The sequence below is a fragment of the Pyxicephalus adspersus genome, chromosome 9, assembly GCF_032062135.1.
Source record: "Pyxicephalus adspersus chromosome 9, UCB_Pads_2.0, whole genome shotgun sequence".
In the NCBI taxonomy this organism is placed as follows: Eukaryota; Metazoa; Chordata; class Amphibia; order Anura; family Pyxicephalidae; genus Pyxicephalus; species Pyxicephalus adspersus.
The window spans coordinates 26,290,526-26,312,105 of NC_092866.1; the positions used below are offsets into that span (position 1 = coordinate 26,290,526).

The 21,580-nt window shown below is 37.8% G+C and overlaps 1 protein-coding gene across 1 annotated transcript; it reads left to right on the plus strand.

The window, feature by feature from the left end:
• The first annotated feature begins 542 nt into the window (after positions 1-542).
• MEN1 (menin 1) lies at positions 543-17,641 on the plus strand. The gene is made up of 10 exons (XM_072422756.1): positions 543-664; positions 2,643-3,354; positions 3,611-3,629; positions 3,770-3,978; positions 4,133-4,142; positions 5,783-5,922; positions 7,309-7,409; positions 10,220-10,325; positions 11,381-11,533; positions 16,170-17,641. Exons 2-10 carry the CDS (start codon positions 2,659-2,661, stop codon positions 16,527-16,529), a joined length of 1,794 nt encoding a protein of 597 aa, XP_072278857.1. The 5' UTR covers positions 543-664; positions 2,643-2,658; the 3' UTR covers positions 16,530-17,641.
• The last annotated feature ends 3,939 nt before the right edge of the window (positions 17,642-21,580 follow it).

Genomic DNA, 21,580 nt, shown 5'->3' on the forward strand with positions numbered 1-21,580 from the left:
TCCCATTACCTTGCATAAATAGTGGTGACCCTTATCTGTTCCTTCTTGTACCCCCAAAATCTCCCCCCCCCCATATCACCCATCCCCTTCATATACCCCCATATCACCCTGCGATAACACAAGCACACCCCAACACCTGTGTGGCCTACAATAACGGTATGAGACCCCAGAATAACCCTGACTGCTTATAATACGGAAGCCACACAATCATACCTTTCTCAGCGTGTAAATTTATTTTTCTTCCTCTCAACTGCAGCTTTCCCGCGCTTCAGGTTTGGTACACGAAGCCCCGCCCAGTAGCAGGTAGGCTTTTCTCATAAAACAAAGTCCTACTGGATTGGAACTAGCCGCTACCTCCGCAGCCCTATGATACTCGGCAATACTAACAGTGCACCCACGTATCGCTACTCTCCCTTCACTACTAACGGTGCACCTAAATGTCACCCAGAAGAGAGGAACCACTAAAGTCCTCAGACATTCTTTATCGAAACGCTGAGTTTTCGCGGACTTTCATGTCCCGCCCACTTCCATCCCCTTTTATTGGATGAAAACTGGCCGCGCGCTAGCCGTGATGTAATAGCCGTACGCTACCACGTGATTAATTACGTACTTCCGATGCGCGTCTTTCTCTGCTAAGTAACTCGGTTGTAGCGTCTATCAGAAGGTTAGTGTAGAAATAGGAGTTATGTGTTGTGAGCTGTGGCTAGGGCTTTGATAGCACAAGTCACGAGCCGCATTCTCCGCAGTCATTGTCCACTTCACGGGAGTAGGTTTGTTCTGCAGCCCGCTCAGAAGTCCTGCTTACCTTCTATTTCCTGTGTCTGTAGTTTGCCAGTGCCTGTCTAACGCTTACCGCTCACTAACATTGCCTTTATATAATAAACTATAAAATACATAGAGCTACCTAAACTATTCAATGTGCATACATTCTTGTTTGTTTTTGTATTGTGTTGTAAGTAGATTGAAGCAGACTGTACATTTCAGTATGTAACCCCCTGGTGTTCTAATAGTCTCTGTATTTTTATGCAAAAAGCCGTGCATTGTTTTGCATAGAAATTTATTTTACATTGTAGGCTTGTAATTCTTAGGCTTAACTCACCGAAATATGTCCAATATATAAAAAAAATAATACATTAAATAATAAATTTTAAATAAAAAAACACAAACATCTGCTTAAAAATACAGAAACCCACAATAGAACTATACAGTAGCATATATTATCTCTCTCTCTCTCTCTCTCTATCTATCTATCTCTCTATCTCTATATATATATATATATATATATTGTGTATACAGTGGTACCTTGGTATATGTCTTTAATCCGTTCCAGATCCTTGGACTTATACCAATCAAATTTTTCCCATAAGAAATAAAAGGAAAATCAATAATCCGTTCCCATGAAAAAAAAATCCTGTTATTGGCATATTATACAATAATGGGGTTGTTTAAAATAATTTAAACACTGCTTAATGCTAAAATACATAAATACAGAAGCAATTAGATGAAATAAATGAAAATGTAACCTCACTTTACCTTGCTGAGAAGAGTCGAGTGCGTACTAGAATGGTGCTGAGAAGGGAGGAGGAGGAGATGGTGAGGTAAAAGAGGGTAGCACGCGGTGTTGTGACTCATTTTGACCCATACAAGTCCTTGGGACAAAGGTAGTATACCAAGCAAAAGGACTTATACCAAGTTGGACTTATTCCAAGGGGGACTTATACCAAGGTACCACTGTATATATAATATAAAGATTTCTTTTAATTGTATTTGATACAGTTATTTTGTATTGAATCCAATACAATGAATTTCCCGCTGCTCCTCTCGCCGGCACTGACATCACAGGAAACCACAGAGAATGTCTCTGCAGTCGCCGGAAGAGGATCAGAGAAGGAGGGCCTGCACAGACATGCAGGACGGTGGCTCCGAGGTTAGTGCTCTGGCCTTTGTAGCCTTGGGTCCCAGGTTTGAATCTCGGACAGAACACTATCTGCATGGAGTTTTCGGGTTCTCCCTGTGTCTGTGTGGGTTTCCTCTGGGTACTCTGGTTTCCCCCCACATCCCAAAAAACATGCAGTTAGGTTAATTGGCTCCCCCCCAAAATTGACCTTAGACTGTATTAGACATATGACTGAGGTGGGACATTAGATTGTGAGCCGCTTTAAGGAACAGCTAGTGACATAGCTATGAACTTTGTACAGCGCTGCATAATATGATGGCGCTAAATAAATACTGTGAAATATTAATATATATAAAGGTTTCCACTTCCAATCTTTTTGTTTTGTCTTTTCATATGTATATAGCCTGCATACGGTGTTGTGTATGTGTACCACTTTTATCCTGCCTTTTTTTGGGGAATAAATGGATGTATACCTGCTTGGGAATCAGTGTACTAAAATGGTTTTCATACCGTTTGAGAGAGTTTAGGACATCCTATATGGGTAGCACTTCTTTTTTTATTTACCCACCTTTGCTTAGTCCTTGAACAGTGGAGAAAAAGAAAAATATCAAAAAAGAAACTTAGTTATTTCTCAGAAATCACACAGTACCCTTTTCTAGAGGTATCTTCAAAGCATGTTAGCTATTTACTTATTTATTTTTTTGGCATTCACATGTGCATTCTTTTATTTTTTTCCTTTACACAGGCTTATCTTATTAGATATGGGACTTCTGCCCATTCAGAAGTCATTTTTCCCACTCTGCTCCCTCGAATCACTCATAAGTCTGTTCAAATGGGAATTGTCACGACCTGAGCCTGACCTGGCTTTGCTTTCTTTTACCCTTGGCTTTGTTGAACACTTTTTATCAGTTAATCGAGTGATCCCAACTAATATAACTAGTATACCTGGAGACCCTGAATTATTGTCTAAAATCAGTGGTGAAGGAACCAAATCAAAACGCGGAGACTTGACAAGCCCGACAAACCAAGTTGGTAGTAAATTGGAACAGGGAAATAGAGGAGTTAAGAATGATTTGGCTAAGAAAAAAAGTGTGGGAGCAAGAAAAGAAAAGGATATTAATTCCAAGCAAATTGGTGCAAAGCCTACAAAAAAAGAGGTAAACAAAGTGTGTAAAGAAACATTGGAAATGAAAAACGACAAGGAGATGGTAGGTGAAGAGAACATCCGAACATTTGAAGAAAGCTCACGCATTGGATCTGGGAAGGAAAGCACAAAGAAACCGCATGAGCATGTAAAGCAAGGGTTTGTTCAGCAGGAAGTTCCCTATTTTCCAACCATGGAACTAGCTGTAGCTCAGGCACTACATGCCCGCTTTACAGCTCAAACAAGAGGTGCTGTGGATTTGTCCTGCTATCCTCGGGAAAATGGTGCATCCAGCAGAGATTTAATTCGCAGGGTTGCAATCTCTAATATAAAAAATATATTTACAAACTACCTTCATTCCCTTTAGGTTAGGCAGGGCAGTGTCCCACTGATATATCTACTTTGATCAATGAGGGGAGAAGTTTATTAGCAGGAATGTGGGGATGGGGTGTAAACATGTTTTTCATTTTTTGGCTTGAAATTAAAAACCTCTTTTTTTCCCTATTTTTCTGTAACATTTTTTCCAAAATATTTTATAACCTTAAATCAGACAATATTTTTTATCACAGTACATCTTTAGACACTTAAGTGTGTTCAAAGGAGCTATCACAGATTTTTTTTTCTCTGTATTTAACCCAAAAAGTCATAGAATTGGTGTGAAAAATACATGCTGTAGTTATGTTAATCACACTTTGAAGCAGTGTTGATTTACTTTTTTTCTGTTTTAGGAACAAAACTTGACTCGCCTGGTGTGGCCTTTGCAGTTGTTGCTGCTTGTCAAGTCCTAGGTCTATCAGACGTGCATTTAGCTCTTTCTGAAGACCATGCATGGGTTGTGTTTGGAAAAGAAGGGGAGCAAACTGCTGAAGTAACTTGGCATGGCAAGGGTAATGAGGACCGAAGGGGACAGTCTGTAAATCCAGGCATAGTAGAAAAGGTGAGAAAGATACATTTCCATAATTATAAACTGTATGTCTATAATACGGTTTAGCAATTCATTCAAGGCAACACAGCTGTGGAGCTTCAGAATACCAAGGTGAAAGCTTTGTCTGAGCTTCCAGTATAGTCGTTTTTTGTATTATGCCTTCCAGAAACCAGAAAGTGGGTCTTCTAATTCTACCCTTCTAAGTATCAGTTTCAGGGAGTTTTGGGTGCCGCAATTATGTTCAATTAATAATATTTACATGATGTAACAGGTTTCTAACCCCCACAACAAGCACAGGACTAGATATATATCGATAGAACCGCAGGGCATGCTGGTTCAGTTCCATCCCTCCCCTATGTCTCATCCTTATGCAGTGGATGTACTCCAGAAAAGGAGTTTCTCTGGCCATCAATTCCTGTGACCCTAAAATTTGTTAAAGTTGGGTTTGAGAATGGCATATTAAAGGTTCAGATATCAGCCTTGTCTGTCTTCTTAGAGTCCAAACTAGCAGCAATCAAATGGTCAAAAGAGGAAAAAAAAGGAATTTATCTTAACACTTAAAACTGCATTTTTGTTACTACCATTACTAACATTACATTATTAGGCCATTACTACAGCCTGTATCTTGGAATTTATCTATTAGGCTTAGTCTACACGGACTGTTTCCCCAGCGTTTAACCTGAGGCTTTTAAAGCCCATGCTTGAAATCTCCATGCATTGCAATAGGCTAATCTACACCAGGACGTTTCCTTCAGGCACGTTTTCGAGCTTTATCTTAAAGGTTGCTTGCAACGTTTAAAAAACTAAAACGCAGGATAAACGGGGGAAAACGCTTGAAAACACCCCCATTGAACTCAATGGAGGCTTTTACAAGCGTTTTTAAGCCTTTTATGAACGCTTCTAATGAAAACAATCGGAGCTTTTAAAAATGTTTTTAGCAGGTCTTTGGAATCTGGAAGCTCCCTTTAATAAGGAGACTCCCAGATCTCCACCACCTCACCCTGGGGAATAAGTACAAGGGTGCATAAAACCCCTTACTCATTCCCTAAAAGGGTTAAAATTTGTGTAAAAAATTGGACGAGGCTTTAATGTCAGCCATCCATGACGAAATGGTTGACCGGCAACATGAAACCTTGTCCAGGACTTAGGGAGACAAGTCAGTATACAGATGATACTGTAAACCAAAGGAGGATATGGGACTCACGAGAGAGGAGGTGTACAGAGAAAGGAGAATCGGTCCAAGGACTGACCCTTGGGGAACATCAACAGGAAGGAGAGTAGGAGAGGGGAAATTACCATTTGAAAGAAACTTGAAAGGAGCAGTCAGACAGGTAGGAAGCAAAGCAAGAAATAGCAGTGTCACTACCTGGTGACTTTCTACTGCAGGTGGCGCTAGCAAGATCTATATAGATTTTTAGGATTATTGATGCCACTAATGTTTATGAATAAATGTCAAGAGTGTTTATTATAAAAATAAAAGCCCTATAGTTATAATAGATTGCCTAATAATGCATAACCGGAAACTGTTTATTTTATTGTTTTTGTCCTCCTATTCGATGGTGACTGCATATTTTCATGGTCAGAGCCACATGGCACACCCAACTTCAAGACATCAATGATCTTTTTAGCTGGTGATTTTCTACATTATCACTGCAAAGGTGTCATTCTTCCTGCTAGCTATGTTAGGGGCATTCTTTTTCACTGGCTACCAATGTATTAGTTTCATTAAGGGTCGGGGGAGCCTGAGATGTGAAAATTATTTTAAGGGTACAGAAAACAGGACTATTAAATGCTTGTTTTTAAAAAATAAAATAAGTTCAGTATCTCTCCTTCAATATTACTTTTCATCTGTTTTGCCACATGCTTAGGTATCCAATGGCTTTGGGTAATTTGGCAGACCTTGAAGACCTTGCTCCAACACCTGGGCGTCCAGAACCCCTTGAACTCTATCACAAGGTAATAGTCTTCAATTATATCCTTGTAACTTATAAACTTAATAGGAAACTTCCAGGTCCATTTGTTTCAATGGAAACAATTGATTCTTGCGAGGGAATGTCAGATTCCCCGTTTTATAAATAGAGCTTTTTGTGTTCTAGCAAATTTGTGCTTGTTGCAGTACAGGCAGTTTGGGGATATAATAAACAAGGTTTTTTTCGCTTTTAGTAGGCTTCTTCCGGGTAGATATGACTTGCGATGTAATAGATGTCCGCTCAATTGGACCGAGTGTATTGATGGAGCTTCTTGGGCTTCATGGAGTTGGAAAGTGTCAAAGTCTGAGATGAAAGGATGACGTTCAAATTGCCAAAAGACATGTAAAGACAAATCAGCAGAGAGCTGAAGCAGTTAAACAGCGGAACAGAGACGCCTAGAGGCATCTGTTAGGCTGCTGTAAAGGCCCTGAGAAATGTTTGCTCATACAGAAACTCTTAAAAGTGATTGCTAAAGAAAAAAAATGCACCTTTCCAGGAGATAGGTCACCGAGGGGGTTAACGTTGATAAGCTTGGGGCATTTGATTAATCTGCAAACATTTTATGGGGGCTGATCACTAAGGTGTTATTGCACATAATTATTTAAAAGATGACAGGTTAATAGACATTCTCTACTAGTGTAATAATTGCCTAGTGAACATTTTGTGCTTGGTCCAAGAATGAATATTGGTAAGTCAGGTGTATTTTTTCCGGGGTTAGCATACAGAGTATTATACAATGTATGTGTTACACTACACACACTCCCAACACTAAACATTTCCACGAAGAACATGTTAAATATGTAATTAGCATGGTGTTAATGTGGGTACTGCACAGTGAGGAGTCATCAGAAGGCAACCTGAAAATTGTGTGTGTGTTGAAGGAAGGATACAAGGAAAGACCAATCTGTGTGGGATGGAAGTTAAGCTACTTGGGAAAGTGGGAGGGACAAGTTGGCATGTTCTGGATGAGACCTAATTAGGGAAAGACCATTTTCTTTGCTTGGAGGGGTTTTCTCACTAGAGAAGGAAAAATCTGGGTGCTGAAGATAGGATCTCAGTACTTAATCAGCAAGGTAAATTCAGGCTTGGAAGCAGAATTCCCTAGATAAACATGCCTAAGTTAAAGAAGAAGTTGAAGAGGAACTAAACCCAAAACGGCAAAAAAAAAAAAAAAAAATACACTTACCTTCAATCCCGCAGGCAGTGCGATTGCTCGGGAGGGGGTGGGTGTCCTGCGTCGTCCCGGAGCCGGCGCTCCAGGTGCCGCCGTCTTCTCTTCTTCCTGTTCTTTTTTTTACGTCACCCTACCCAGACTTTTTACTTACCATAAAATGGTTGTCTAAAATATTTTTTCCACTTGTTTTTCTTAAAGGCTATACAGTCTTCCAAACTGCACTATGAAAACCAGCACTTGTATCCACACATTTATTTGGCTGCTTATCACTGCCGGAACAAGGATGTAGGAGAAATATTGTATATTTTTTTGTAAATAATGCTACTACATTCTTTTGCTTGCCAAAAAGCCCTCTTCTTTATTCTCTAAGTGTAGATTTTTTTTTATTACAAATGTGATGTTTTCAGCCCTATGTGTGAAATTGCTTGTTTTTGACGCCTTAACTGCTATAACTTTACTAGAATTCCACCAACACAAACCTATGAATGAAGTATCTAAAGATAAGTTCATTGTACAGTATAGATGTGGGCTTTAAAAAGCAATCAAATTATTGGGCCATAGTTCATTGATGGTAAAAATAAATATTTTTACTATTTCTGAGTGCATAATTCAAGAAGTTGAGTGGATAGTCTATACATAAAATGCATGGACAAATTTTATCAGCAAAGCCTTATAAATGTGACATACCTTATCCCTGCTGCTCCCAAAACAACTGGAATAAACTGATGTAGTGACAAACAAGTATATGGAATATATATATATATATATATATATATATATATTACAATAAAACTCATATTTTACCTTTTAGAACTCATATTGGAATTGCATAGCCAAACCTTTATTTAACCTCCCAACCGCTAACCCCGTACTTTTCCGTGCAAAAAATATTTGCAACTATCGATAACCCCGCACTTTTATATTAGAATCTCACTTACCTGGTCCCGCTGTGCTCATCCAGCGTCGGGTCCGTGTTCCAGCGTCGATCTCCCTCTCCAGCGTTGGGTGCCGTCTCCTATACCAGCGGGACTGGTAAGATGCCGGCTGGCTTCTTACCTGGTCCCGCTGATCGTCCCACGTCGTTCTCCGTCCAGCGTCGGGTGCTTCTAACACAAGAAGCCGGCCGCCGGAGAAAAAAAAAGCCGACCGGCTTCTTGTGTGTGCGTGATGACGTCGGCGCGTGTGCGGGAAATTCAAATTCAAACTCATTCATTCATTTTGTATTGGATTGAATACAAACTCCTGTATCCAATCCAATACAAAATAATTAAAAATAAATACAAAGTATGTTTTTTGAATTGGATTGGATACAGGAGTTTGTATTCAATCCAATACATAATGAGAGTTTGAATTTTGTTCTCATTTTGTATTGGATTGAATACAAAGTCCTGTATCCAATCCAATCCAAAATAATAGAAAATATATTTATGTGGTTTTGTCTATAGGTATGTGACGGACACTAGGGAGGTGTTTTAGAAAAATATATTACTGTACATTATACCGAATTATCGCATTATCAGTATTGGATTAATTACAAAGTCCTGTATCCAATCCAATCCAAAATAATAGAAAATATATTTATGTGGTTTTGTCTATAGGTATGTGACGTTGGACACTAGAGAGGTGATTTAGAAAAATATATTACTATACAGTATACCGAATTATCGCATTTTCAGTATTTTTCATTTATTTATGTATTCTTGTTTAAGCTGAATTTTGTGTTTTTCCTTTAATTTTATTAAAAGTAATTTTTTTTTTTTTTACATGATTGTGTGTTTCAAACATTTTTTATATTCATTATATCTACTAGACCCCTATTCAGACATATTTCTGTAAGTTACAGGTCTACAATTTAAAAAAAAAAAAATCATGAAAACCTGTAACGCTTTTGGTACAGAAATCTAGACATCAGTGTAAGGCCCAGGTGGTTAATAGATGTTTTATCTGCCCAGATCTTCAAAACCAGAACAACTCAGCAACAATGCTACAATCACAGCCCAAAAAAAAATAAAATAAAAATTATTTGGACATTTAGTACTAAAAAGTAAAAATATTGTTGTATAACAAATAGGAGGGAATACAGGTAGTGACCTCAAGGTAGTGTCACTACCACATGCTATATTTATCTCTTATTTGTTACATTGTTACAAAAATTATATAATACAAGGTACTAGTGGCAAGAATATTGTTGATAGAAGAAAACCACAAAAAAATATGACTATTAAAAGGGTGTCATAAAATGGTATTTACAAAAAAGTATAAAGGATATCTGGGTATTTAAAGCGTGGATCCAATATGTCTCCTTTTGAGACATTTTGTTTAATTTATTTGCATTAGATAGGAAAGCAACATTCCCCAGGGGTTTTGGTCCATATTGACATTCTATCATCACATAGTTTCTGCAGATTTGTAAGCTGCACATCTGTGATGTAAATCTCTTGATTCTACCATACCCCAAAGGTGCTTTACTGGATTGAGCGCCTCCTCTTTGACCTCACATTATCTTTGTCCCTTTGTCACATTAAATTAGCAAACACTAATTCAAAATACTGTAATTTCCACTTTAAAGTGACCTTATCACCACTGCACACAAACAGATGCTTACATCCAGTAGACATGGTCCCTTTGTTCAGGTTCTGGTCAAAAAAACATGTATTCCTTTTGAAAACCTTACGGTAGCTCCACTTTGGACCTGGTGTCACCAAAGCATCTTAGGAAAATGTGTGTATTATTTACGGACAGCATAGAGTCTACCTGAAGAAGTGCCCTAGGCTTCAGTAAATTTACAAATCCCCAAAACCTTTAGTAAACAGACAAATAATGTGAGTGTATGTGCAGTAAAAAAATAACCAAAAGTTCATCATGTTGCTGCATTTACAGTGTGGGTTAAAGATTTTTTTTAGTGTTCACACAAAATACTTTGTCCTTTTGTTTTGGTACTGGGTATTGTTTGTTCCTAAATTTTAGGATTACTAAAAGTAAAGGCAATGTTTGGTCACCTTGGGCCTACTTTGGAATTGCATGCACATTATCAGTATATTTATTTCTGTTTTCCATTTTTGCTAATTACTGTCTGCCTATAACTCATTGGTGTTTACCTTTTTCTTAGGTATAACTATTGTCGTGAGGATGAGGAAATCTACAAAGATCTTTTTGATATTGCCAATGACTTGATACCTAATTTACTAAAAGAGGAGGCAACATCCAACAATCAGGTGAATAGCTATTTGTTTCATTAGCTTGTCATTTACTAGCTATTTATTTTGGTATTTATTTTTTTGCAATCTTATATTATACAGAAGGAAGGAATAAAAGGATTTAAATAAAGCTATAATGTTAAGCAAAAGGCACACTGTCACTGAGCAATACATACACACACACACACACACATACATACATACATACATACATACATACATGCAAATATACCTCTGACATATACCACAGTGCTGTACAAAGATCAGCCGTGCACTCACATGAGTCTGAGTCCAATGTCTAGCAAGTTTGGTTAAAATGTCCCCATGCGTTTCCTAGTGATTACATACACACATCTATATCTATAACACATACATACAAACATACATCCAAATATAGTTTGACATATAGCACAGCACTCCACAAAGATCAGCGATTCACTCACATGAGTCTGAGTCATATGTGTAGCAAGTTTGGTTGAAATGTCTCCATGCCTTTCCTAGTGATCACCAAATATAGTTCTGACATATAGCACAGCGCTGTACACCAATCAGCGGTGCACTCACATGAGTCTGAGACATATGTCTAGCTGGTTTGGTTGAAATGTGTTGATGTGTTTCCGAGTGATGGTGGAACATAGCAAGTTTGGTTAAAATGTCTCCATGCATTTCCTAGTGATGACATACACACATACAAACATACATCCAAATATAGCTCTGACATATAGCACAGCGCTGTACAAAGATGCTGGTGCACTCATATCTTCTTCAGTTTTGAAGAGTGTTAGTAAACCAGGCAGATAGTGTTAGTGCATATAGGACTATGCATATACTGTTAGAGAATATATATTCTTAGTCTGTATGGTGTACATACATTGGATAACATTACCGAAAATCAACAATTTTAAAAAGAGTTTCTTAAATTTAGCTGCAATGTACCAAAAGAAAGCCATATTTGTCATGAAAAAAAAAATGATTTGAATAAACAATAAAACCTGGAAGTTTAGTATATTGGAACTACGTGGTTAAGCTTTATAGCCACACCAAACTTAATTTATTATTGTTTCTGGCTTTAGGCTGGTTCTGCTCTTCAAGATCCATCTTGTTTTGCAAACCTTCTGCGTTTTTATGATGGTATCTGCAGGTGGGAGGAAGACAGCCCAACACCTGTGCTGCATGTGGGATGGGCAACCTTCCTTGTACAGTCACTTGGTAGATTTGATGCTCAGGTAAGTAAAAACAAAGAATTATTTGTGAGATAGTTACATTGTTACAAAATCAGGAATCCATGACATTCAGCCTATGGGAACAATATTCTACATATAACATCCTTTAAACCAATCTTACGCAACCTTACAAAAAGTGAGTTTTTAAAAAAATATATATATTTCTATATAACACCCTATCAACCCTTTATCCTAATCAGCTCTATTTAGTTGCTTTCTCTCCTTAGCATTTACTTTTCTGCTAATTTTGTAATAATATGTAGGGGACATGTGCATTTTGGAAAAGCAATATAATGGATATAGTCTAAATATGTGTTTCTGCTCTGGATGTGTCTGGTCTGCAGGAAAAAGTTGTCTAAAAAGAACACCACAAGACTGCCTTTGATCATATAGGCAAAGTCCAAACCCTTTGAGTTAATGTGTTGTGGATGTCAAGAAAGTATATTTCAGAATTTGATGATGATTTGATGAGCCCATTCATGCTTAGCTGTTTTTATGCAGCAAGACGTATAAATTTTGCTACATACAAATGTGTTCCTTTTTGGCTAGTTTACATCTATGTAACAGGTACCACATCCCAAAAATGACTAGAAGAAATTGTAGCAAAAAAGATGTGGAATTCAAAGGTACCAGTCACACACAGAATATGAATATAAAATCAATTCATCCTTTCTAAATCACATTTCAAAAATTTAGATATACAAACAACAGTATATATGCTTATATTGTGTTTCACTACAAACATATATATTTCATATATACATTGCTGGTGTAATCTAAGCACTTGAGTTTGTACATTCATAAATTCATATGCCCTGCCCATAACTTAACATTACTTTTGGTTTGGTTGGTACTTTAAAACTATTACCATTGGGTATATTACCACCCTACAGAAGTAGGATGCTAAACATAAGACAGCTGGAAGGGCAGCTCATACTGGTGACCAGATTACTCACCTGAGAATGGGGTTTATTTCAGGGCTTTTATCGCCTGAAGGAATCATAAATGTGCTGAACAATTCCGCCAGGGTCCAATCGGTCAACCCCACAGCCATGGTAAACTATAAACCATCAGGGAGGACCAAGCAGGAGGAGGTGTTTCTCATTTTCCATGCTAGGTAGAGACTGTATAAGCCAGGCATGGGCAAACTTCGGACTGTTGGGCTTTTTTAATTCGGCCCATCAAATATTAGTATAAAAATTGTCCAAATTATAGTAAAGACCGCATTTATTTTGTCTTTTTCCTGCAATACCAGTTAATCACACTGGATGTTGCATTCCAGACACAATTGGCCTTGTCTGAACTATCCTCTTTATCTCACCTTTGCTATTGCATCTTGCCCTTCGATAATCAGTGGACCAAACAAAAGAAAAGTTGACAGTGAGTGTTGAGTGTTTAATAAGAAGTGGATAGCCAATCCACTCAAAGTCTGTATGTCCTTTTTGCACCGTTAAATCGTTCCTGTTATCAAATAATACAACATCAGCTACCACTTTTCCACCAAGCATGCTAACTACGCTAGCAACCAGTTAATGCAAGAACAGGTTTGCAGAAAACTTAGAGACTAAGCAAAATATTTTTCTATTCAAGAGTCAAACACTATGGCAATTTTTTGGCTGGCATTCAATTAGCAAAAGTCAGCAAGCCTTTCTCCAAAGGGGAGTTTTTGAAAGAATGAATGGTAAAGGCCGGCGGTTACATGTCCAGGGAGCAAAAATAAATTTCAAAAAAGTTTATCATGCATCTGTCTTGAAGGAGTAGTTCAGTTCCCTTTTTACTGAATTAATAATATTATTATACAGTATTTTTATAGCGCCAACATATTACGCAGAGCTTTACAAAGTCCATAGTCATGCCACTAGCTGTCCCTCAAAAATCTACTTGTCTACTTGTAATAGGACTTGCCTGTTTTTTACACACATATTCCTATTGCTTGTTTATGTCAGAAATTTTGACATACCCTGTTTTTTCTGCTTGGGAGGCTGAATACCTGGGCTATCATGAACTTTCACCAGTCACAGGCAGGTGTCCCTACCACAGTCATATATCTTTAATACAGTCTAAGAGCAATTTTTTTGAGGAGGAAGCCAGGGTGAAAGGGCTTTTGAAATGTGGAAGGAAACGTACTTGGAGGAAACTCACGCAAACACGGGAAGAACCTGCAAACTCCATGCAGATAGTGTACTGGCTGATATTCTAACCATTGTGGGACCTGAACCTGATATTATTGGTGTTACAAAAACCACTGTTCAAAAATATAAGAGATTCTGCTTACCTTGTGGTCTCAGAAAACCACACTTTTAGAGTCCATTACATCGGCATTTGGGGTCATTGTTGTGCAAGCCTTCATACTTGGTACTTTCTCAGACACTAATTGATTTTGATACTATTGAAGGGGATCTTGGCATTAAATCTAAATGATGTTCTTTTATCATTCAGTCCTTAATTGGTCCATCTTTGGTAACTGGCTCTGCATTTTATGAATGTAGTAAGCACAATTGGTGTCATGTCAGGGTTCTAAGGAACAAATTCTGTGTTATTGGTGTTAAAAGACCCAAACTAGAGCACCCAGCTTGACTGCTACAATCTCACATGACAGACTAGTGTGAAAGCATGTGTGATCAAACACTGTTTACAGTTACAGCTCACTCAACAAAGTTGACAAATACATTCTAGATGTTCTGCCATCAAGATACAGTCTCCCAATTTTGTAAGGCAGCCACTTGGTTGCCTGGGTAAATACTTACCAATCTCTACAAGGTAGATGTAGCAGCTACAGCCAGTGCTGTTTTTGAGTGTTTAAAGAATTACTATTCCTATTGGTTGCTCACTCCATTCTCTTATTCGAGACATCCTAGTGGTCCTAAAGCAAAAGCTTTACCCTCTAGTGAACGGAAAAAAAATACAAATCCCCACTAGAAGACATCTTACCTTTTCCTGTTCCTGATTGTTTGTATGAAGTTTTGTATCGGACAATAGATGTGACATAAAATGATCTGTGCGCTCAGCTAGGAAAAATAGAGTAAGAGACTAGCAATATAAAGTAATTCACATCAGTCTTTTAAAATACCTCTCCACTTTAGGCACTTTTTATTTAATGTGTCTCCCTTCCCTCTTCTTTAATTTGTTTTTGAATGATTGAAATGATATTTACAACGCACCAAGCAAATAGTATGAAGATCTCTAGCGTCTAGGTTGGTAGCTCTATTCACTTTAGATAAACATCTGTCTAAACGTTGTAACACACCAGCTGCTAATATTCTGGATGACAAGTGCATTACAGGCAGTCCTTTTGACGTCAAGTTTTGTGTAGAGATTGGATCTCCATTTCCTCTTTGCTTAGGTTTCTTGAGTTTTATGGAGGTAGTCACTAGCATTTTAGCCTCCAAAGGATTCTTTACTAAGCTAGACTAAGCCTGTAATTTTCAATGAGCCCCATGTACATATACATTTTTTTTCCTAGCCTTTATTAAAGGACTCCGAAAAAAATACAATGGCTATGAGAGTCTTGGAGCTGACAATCTTGTCCTTTTTTTTCATAGGAATAAAGTTGTTTTGAGACCTGGGCCATACGTCTTACCTGTCTCCTGTTCATGCACAATTGATGTGGTTGGGGTTGTCAGGGTTAATTTAACTTCTTCAGAAGACAAATCTTCTGTTTGTAGTTCTAAAAGGCCCGCACAGTGTTTTCAGTATTTATGAACACATTGACAAAGACAAATTTCAGGCCCAAGTTCTGAAATGACAAAGATCTTGGGTTTATAATGCTGCTACGTGGTGCTTCATCCTTTCCTTCACCAAAGGATGTAGTCTAATGTGGCTAAATTCACTGGCTTTAATATGATGGACCTGTGGATACTAGCTTTAAACATAAGGTCCTGCAGGTGTTATTCTAAACTTGTCACACAACCTCAGTGGTTGCTAGGGAATGTTTGTTCAACTTTTTTTTGTTCTTTGTCTGCCATTTATAGAGGGTGAATTATACATATCATGGATTTAAAAAAAAAGACTTCTGTGTCCTCCAAAGATTAGTGGAAGAAAATACTGAAGGATAATTGGTATCCACCAAAAAAATTCTATCTGCAGTAATTCATTAAAGAGAAAACTCCCACTCCCATTTGATGAGTACTGTTTTGTATTGTTGGCCTATTGCCACAGGTATAGTTTCGAAAAGGTTGTTTTTCCTTCCTCTTTCCTACTTTTATTTGCTGCCTATTTGCAGTTAGCCATGGTATAATCACTGGATGCGGTTTAAAAAGTAAAGGTAAAATCTTGTGCTCTTTACAAATATCCGCATATAACACACTATAATTAAAATATTCTCTATGGTTATGTATCAGCCCTCTCTTTTGCAAATAAATTTACAAAAAAACTGCTTAAAAATACTGGTCAAAAATGAAAAAAAGCATTCTGTGTATTTTTTCACACAGGAAAAAATCTAGTAATAAAGACCAAAAAAGCCTAGTTGGGGCCCTCCAAAAATGCTAATAGCTAGTAATATCCTATTGCTAATAAATCATCCCATAGGGAAATGTAAAAATTGCTCAAAAAGGGCATAAAATTATATGAGCTAAAATGGTTAATAAATCATGTAAACTGCCATCATGATCAAATCTGACATCATTTTTTACATACACAGGTACGACAGCAGGTCACACTTGTAAGTTCAGAACTTGCTACTGAAGATGAAGATTGTGAAGAAATGAGACGCAGAGCCCCTCGACGAGATTCAAGGCCAGGGGAGCCTGTTCCCCCTGTTCAGCGCCCAACCCCAGAACCAAAAGGAGAAGAATCAGAATTTGCGCAATCACTATCACTTAGTTTCCAGAGCCAGAAAATGAAAGGAATGAAAGAACTTTTGGTAGCTGCAAAAGTGAATTCCAGTGCTATAAAACTGCAACTCACTGCTCAGTCACAAGTGCAGCCAAAGCGTGCACGAGCACCTGGTCCAAGAGATTACAATCTAGGATACTTGAAAAGACAGCGCAAAGGAGTTTAATGCAGTGAGTGGAAGGGACCACAGTTAAAAGACTAAATAACTTGAAGAGTTTTATTTTTGCTACAGTTTTTGCTACATTTCAGAGTGTGACTCTGTAGGAACCAGTGTTGTAGTATAAAAATATTTTAAGGTGTAACCTTACCTGCCTAAGGAAGTATTGGATATTGGTTAAAAAAATACTCCCTAAACAAGCTTTTCTTTTGTTTATATTTCTGAGAATGTTTAGTTATCTAAATATAGTCTGTTAAAGTTTATACTTGAACTTTTCTAATGTTTTAAGTACCGACAATTTACATGTTAATCTACAAAATCATCCATGTTGTGTTTGTGGCATCATGTCAGTGTGGTGAATAATGAGCGGTTCAAAAATCACAAGTAATAGTTGAAATTGGAGATTCTCCTCCCGTGTCCTTGTCTGTCTTTGTGTTGTAACAGACCACCTTTAAATTTGATTTATTACTGTATTATAGTCAGGGTGCATATATAGTAGTAAATATTCTACACTTTCATTTAAAAAAGACATATTGAAATAACAAATTCATATTTACTATATTTGCAGCGTAACTGCATGACAGTTAATAAATAAAAGGGTTCAGTTTGATTATAAGGTAAAAAGCTCTATTTGATGTCTTTGTCTGTCCTCACAATCAACAACTATAAAAAGTTGCAGATGAAAAGGATTTTTTCTATAATTCATATTACTAAAGAGGGGTTTTTGGAAATTCCACTTGCATAGACTGTAAGCTGTTCTGGCAGGGGCCTCTTCTCCTCCTGTGTCTTTCATTTGCTACTCCTATTTAATGTACAGCGCTGTTTAATATGTTGGCGCTTTATAAGTCCTATTAATAATAATAATTTCTGGGTGGATATTAGTTACTCTTTCAGCATGTGGTGAAACAGTTAAAAGTGCCAATTAGACCCCATACTGGCCACATATAAGACATTGCAAAGCAAGTGGTGGTTCTCTATGTAGATCTTTTCTGGTGATTCATGATTTATTTGGAGTGTTGCTTTATTTTACATGCATTGGATTGTAGAGTTGAATTGTTAGTCCCTTTAATGTAAATGTAATATATAAACTGGATCTAGCTTATGTGTTTTATAAACTGCAATGTAGTTGTTTTTTTCATAATTTTTTTTTAAATATCCTTTCTTTCTTATTGCTACCTAATTACCACAGCATTTTCTCTCTACTATATGCTTAAAGTGAAACTAAATTTTGATCAAGCAGGGTTTTATTGCTGAAAAGGACAGGTATTCTTCTTTCTGCAATAAAAATGTACTTGCCTGATTGCTCCCTTAGCTGTCAAAATTGCTCATTTCCACATGTGCTTTTTTTTTGTTGCCGGAATACCTGGCACATGCCAGCTTTACCCTAAATCACATTCGCTGCACATCTTTGCCCAGGCTCTTCATCTTGCTCTAGTGACAAGGATGAATATGCATGTGCAATTTTGAGGGACTATTTTCAAATTTTAGGGTAAAAGTGCCTGAACAAGGATCTGCATAGCATTATGAAAGCTGGAGATTTAAAGAGATTGGAAACAATATGTTAAAGCTAAGATTTATTTAGTATTGGAACAACAGACAATAAAATATAATAGTACTTGCTTGCCAGGACTTAGAAATTAGTCCCAATAGATTCCCTAAATGAAAGGGGGGGGGGGTTAAGTAGTAAGAATCCTAAATATTATACTCTACCAGCAATTTAGCTCAACTGGAAAAGCAAAACAGTAAGAATACATGATACAAACAAGGAATAAATTGCTTTGCATATTCATTCGCCCTGAGGCCTCTAAACACATTTTAAAGTGTTAAAACATAAAAATATTTCAGGATTTTAAAAATTGGTCTGTATAAAATAGTCTAAATTATGAAATCCAATTATTATAAAACCTCTAAATTAGCTCTGATGCAATAGGGTTTCCTCAGAAGTTACATGGTAATAAACAAAATCCAGTAGGATTTTCACATTGTCCTAACAAATGCACCATGTTTCTTGAAGGCCCTAGAGTTCTAAACAGCATTATTAAAGTTGCCCTGGGAAACTCATTCAGGGAGGGTAGAAAAACAGAAATTTCAAACTTTTAGCTATCAGCACAATAGGAAATGCTATATACTGTATTTTAATGAATATCCAACCAATTTAGTGCACTTCAGTAGTGAACTAATCTATTATTTTATTGGTAAAGTTGTTGGTATCCCACTATATGCAATTTTATTAAAAGATCCTCAGTCTATGTTGGATTACTAATGCTACTTTGGGGACACAGCATATTTTACTTTACAGTTTTTGTGAGTGCATTTATACAGAGACTGGGTGATAGCACTAAAGACCTAATAAAGAAACATATGAGGATGACATTTGTATTACCAATCTGGAATTTGACAAGCAAAATGAGGGATAGTGTTCTTTTGGTTGGAATTGTGACCAACCTTAGTGGTGTCCGGCACATTTTCCCACATGCTTTTTGGAGACTCTTCTTTTTTGTTTAGCAAATTTTAGCTGGGCCTGGATGATGATCTTTGTAAGAAAGGGCTTAAATCTTGCAACTCTTATGCATCACCAAAATAACACCATCTACACAGTGAAGTGTGGTGTTGGCTTTTTTCAGCTTGAACTTGTTCCTTAGTCAAGATAGAGAGAATTATGAACAGTTCTAAATATCAGTCACTTTTGTCCCAAAACCTTCGGCCACCTGCTGGAAAGCTAAAAATGAAGAGGAATTTTACCTTTCAAATTGACAAGGAAAATATGTGGGGTCATCTGAAGAAGCCTATGGAGGAGGGCTCAGTGGGGTGCCACTTGCTTGTCCTCACCCTACATAGAAGCTTTCATTTTTTTATCCCTCACTGGAAACTATTGCGAAAGTAATCTAACAGTTATCTAAAATCTTTATGGGTCTTAAAATTCAATTTTAATAGGACAACTGGTTTTTACAATAGCTTAGTGGGTGAAATTCATAGTATTCACAAAAGTATAATTGGCCTTTTTTGAATATCAAATAAGAACTCCCCCTTGAGAGATACAGTCAATATTCATTACAGGTTTACGAACTCCCTAAATAATGGAAGTAAATACAAAGGAACCGGGTGGTTAATTGAGACCTGTAAAATATGTCATGAGATATATTCTAAACTAAAAATTATGGATAACTTCCCCTGTTTCTGAGTCCCAAGGCCAATGGTTTCTACTTATACAGATCCTGAAACCCCTACCTGGGTGTCAGGGAGAGGAAAAGTGAAAATAAGAGTTAGGGTAATAGGAGAAAAAGAGGAAGGGAAGGATGGCGAAAAAGGGGACAGGTCGCAAGCCATCTGTTAGTACAGCTTCGGAATGCAGTCACAAAGTCAATAATGTAAGATCCCAACCCATAGGTGTATGGTAATAAATCTAGGGCCTCCGGATGCGAATGCTCTCATGAGAATGGCTCTCATTTTTTCATTAGCAAGAAACCCTTCCTTTTTCTGTTTGGTCTTGGCCACTGTGGGGGCGGATGACCACCAGGCCTTCTCTTGTACCATCTTGGCAAATGTGAACAGGTAAGTCGGTAACTTGAAGCAGATGTAAACCCAAAACTAACCCTAAACAATAAAATCACATTTAACCTTTAATCCAGCAGATCAGTCTGTCCGTCGGGAGGTTTTTTCATTGGGTCCCGCATCGTCCTGGTATCCGTCTTTGGCGCAGAGGGAATGCCAGCCGCCATCTTCTCTTTTTTTCGGGGTTCTTCCTGCTTCACCCAATCTGGAACTACGCACAAGATTGGGTGACATAGATTGGGAAAAACTTTTTTTTTCTATTGATGAAAGGGCTCCTTCTGTGCATGCTGAGATGCTCGATTATGTGCAGAAGGAGCAGCCAAGAGCCTCCTGGGATGTGAGACGTAGGTATCCTGGGAGGTTCTGCACTCCCATTCATTCCCACTTCACTGTAAAAGTAACAATTGGCAACATATTTAGGCAATGCCATTTATTACAGGTAGTGCCCCAGTTAAGGACATCTGACACGACTCCTAGATACGAATGGGGCTTCCCGTTCCCTCCTGTGCAGGACAGAGGCTTGGAGGGGGCGGTTTGCATGACTTGCAGAAGAAAACTTTTGCTAAACACTGCTGAGACTGAGCTTCTCTGCAAGCTTTTGTAACTCTTTAATGAACAAGACAACTTGCAGCTGTTTCCTTTAGCATAATCAAGCAATGCTTGCTCCAGAAGTTAATGCATGTCTGGGCTCCATAAAGATTTTTTTTTTCTTTGTTTGTAATTAACTCGCAGTGAGGATTTTATATAGTAACTGACACCATGCTGCCTAAAAAGTTGAGACAAACAAACAACTGTCTTAACTGCATTTATAAAATAATGTACCTGTTCTGACTTACGTACAAATTCAACTTAGGAACAAACCTACAGTCCCTATCTCGTATGAAACCTGGGGCTTACTTGTTTTAAAAAAAGAGGCAACTATAGAGGAAAGGTCGAGTTCTGCACATGGAGCATGAGGAGCTGCATGCGCATCTTAACGTCAGGTGCGGCCAAGCAAGACGGCTGTAAATCTGAACCAAGAAAAGATGGCAGCATCTGTGAGGTAATGAGCACAGGTGAGTGTATTTAAAACACTGTAATCAGGCAGGTAAGATTATTTTATTGCAGAAGTGTCTGTCCCCTCTGCCCTATAGAACCTGTCAGTCACAATCTTTGTTTTTAGAGTTTTGTCCTGTTTATTACAGGACACGTGAGCTTTGGTCAATATTACTAGCAATGTAACCAATTATTGCTGTGGTGCTTTAATTCATCGACACACTTATTACTATTTCTGATATTTTGCCCGGACCCTAACGCCATGCAAGCAGCTAACCCCTAATTGTGCAAAGCTCATAAATCTGTGCTTGTCAGGCTGAGACTGTCACTTATTACCAGTAACAGCGTGAGAAAACTTCGAGCAGCGAATTGCTGTGAGCAATCAGGACAGCCCCTCGGAGGGACTGAAAGCACGTGGTGTTCGCGCACACATTATTGCCTTATACACGTAGCCGCCATTTTGTAAGACGTAT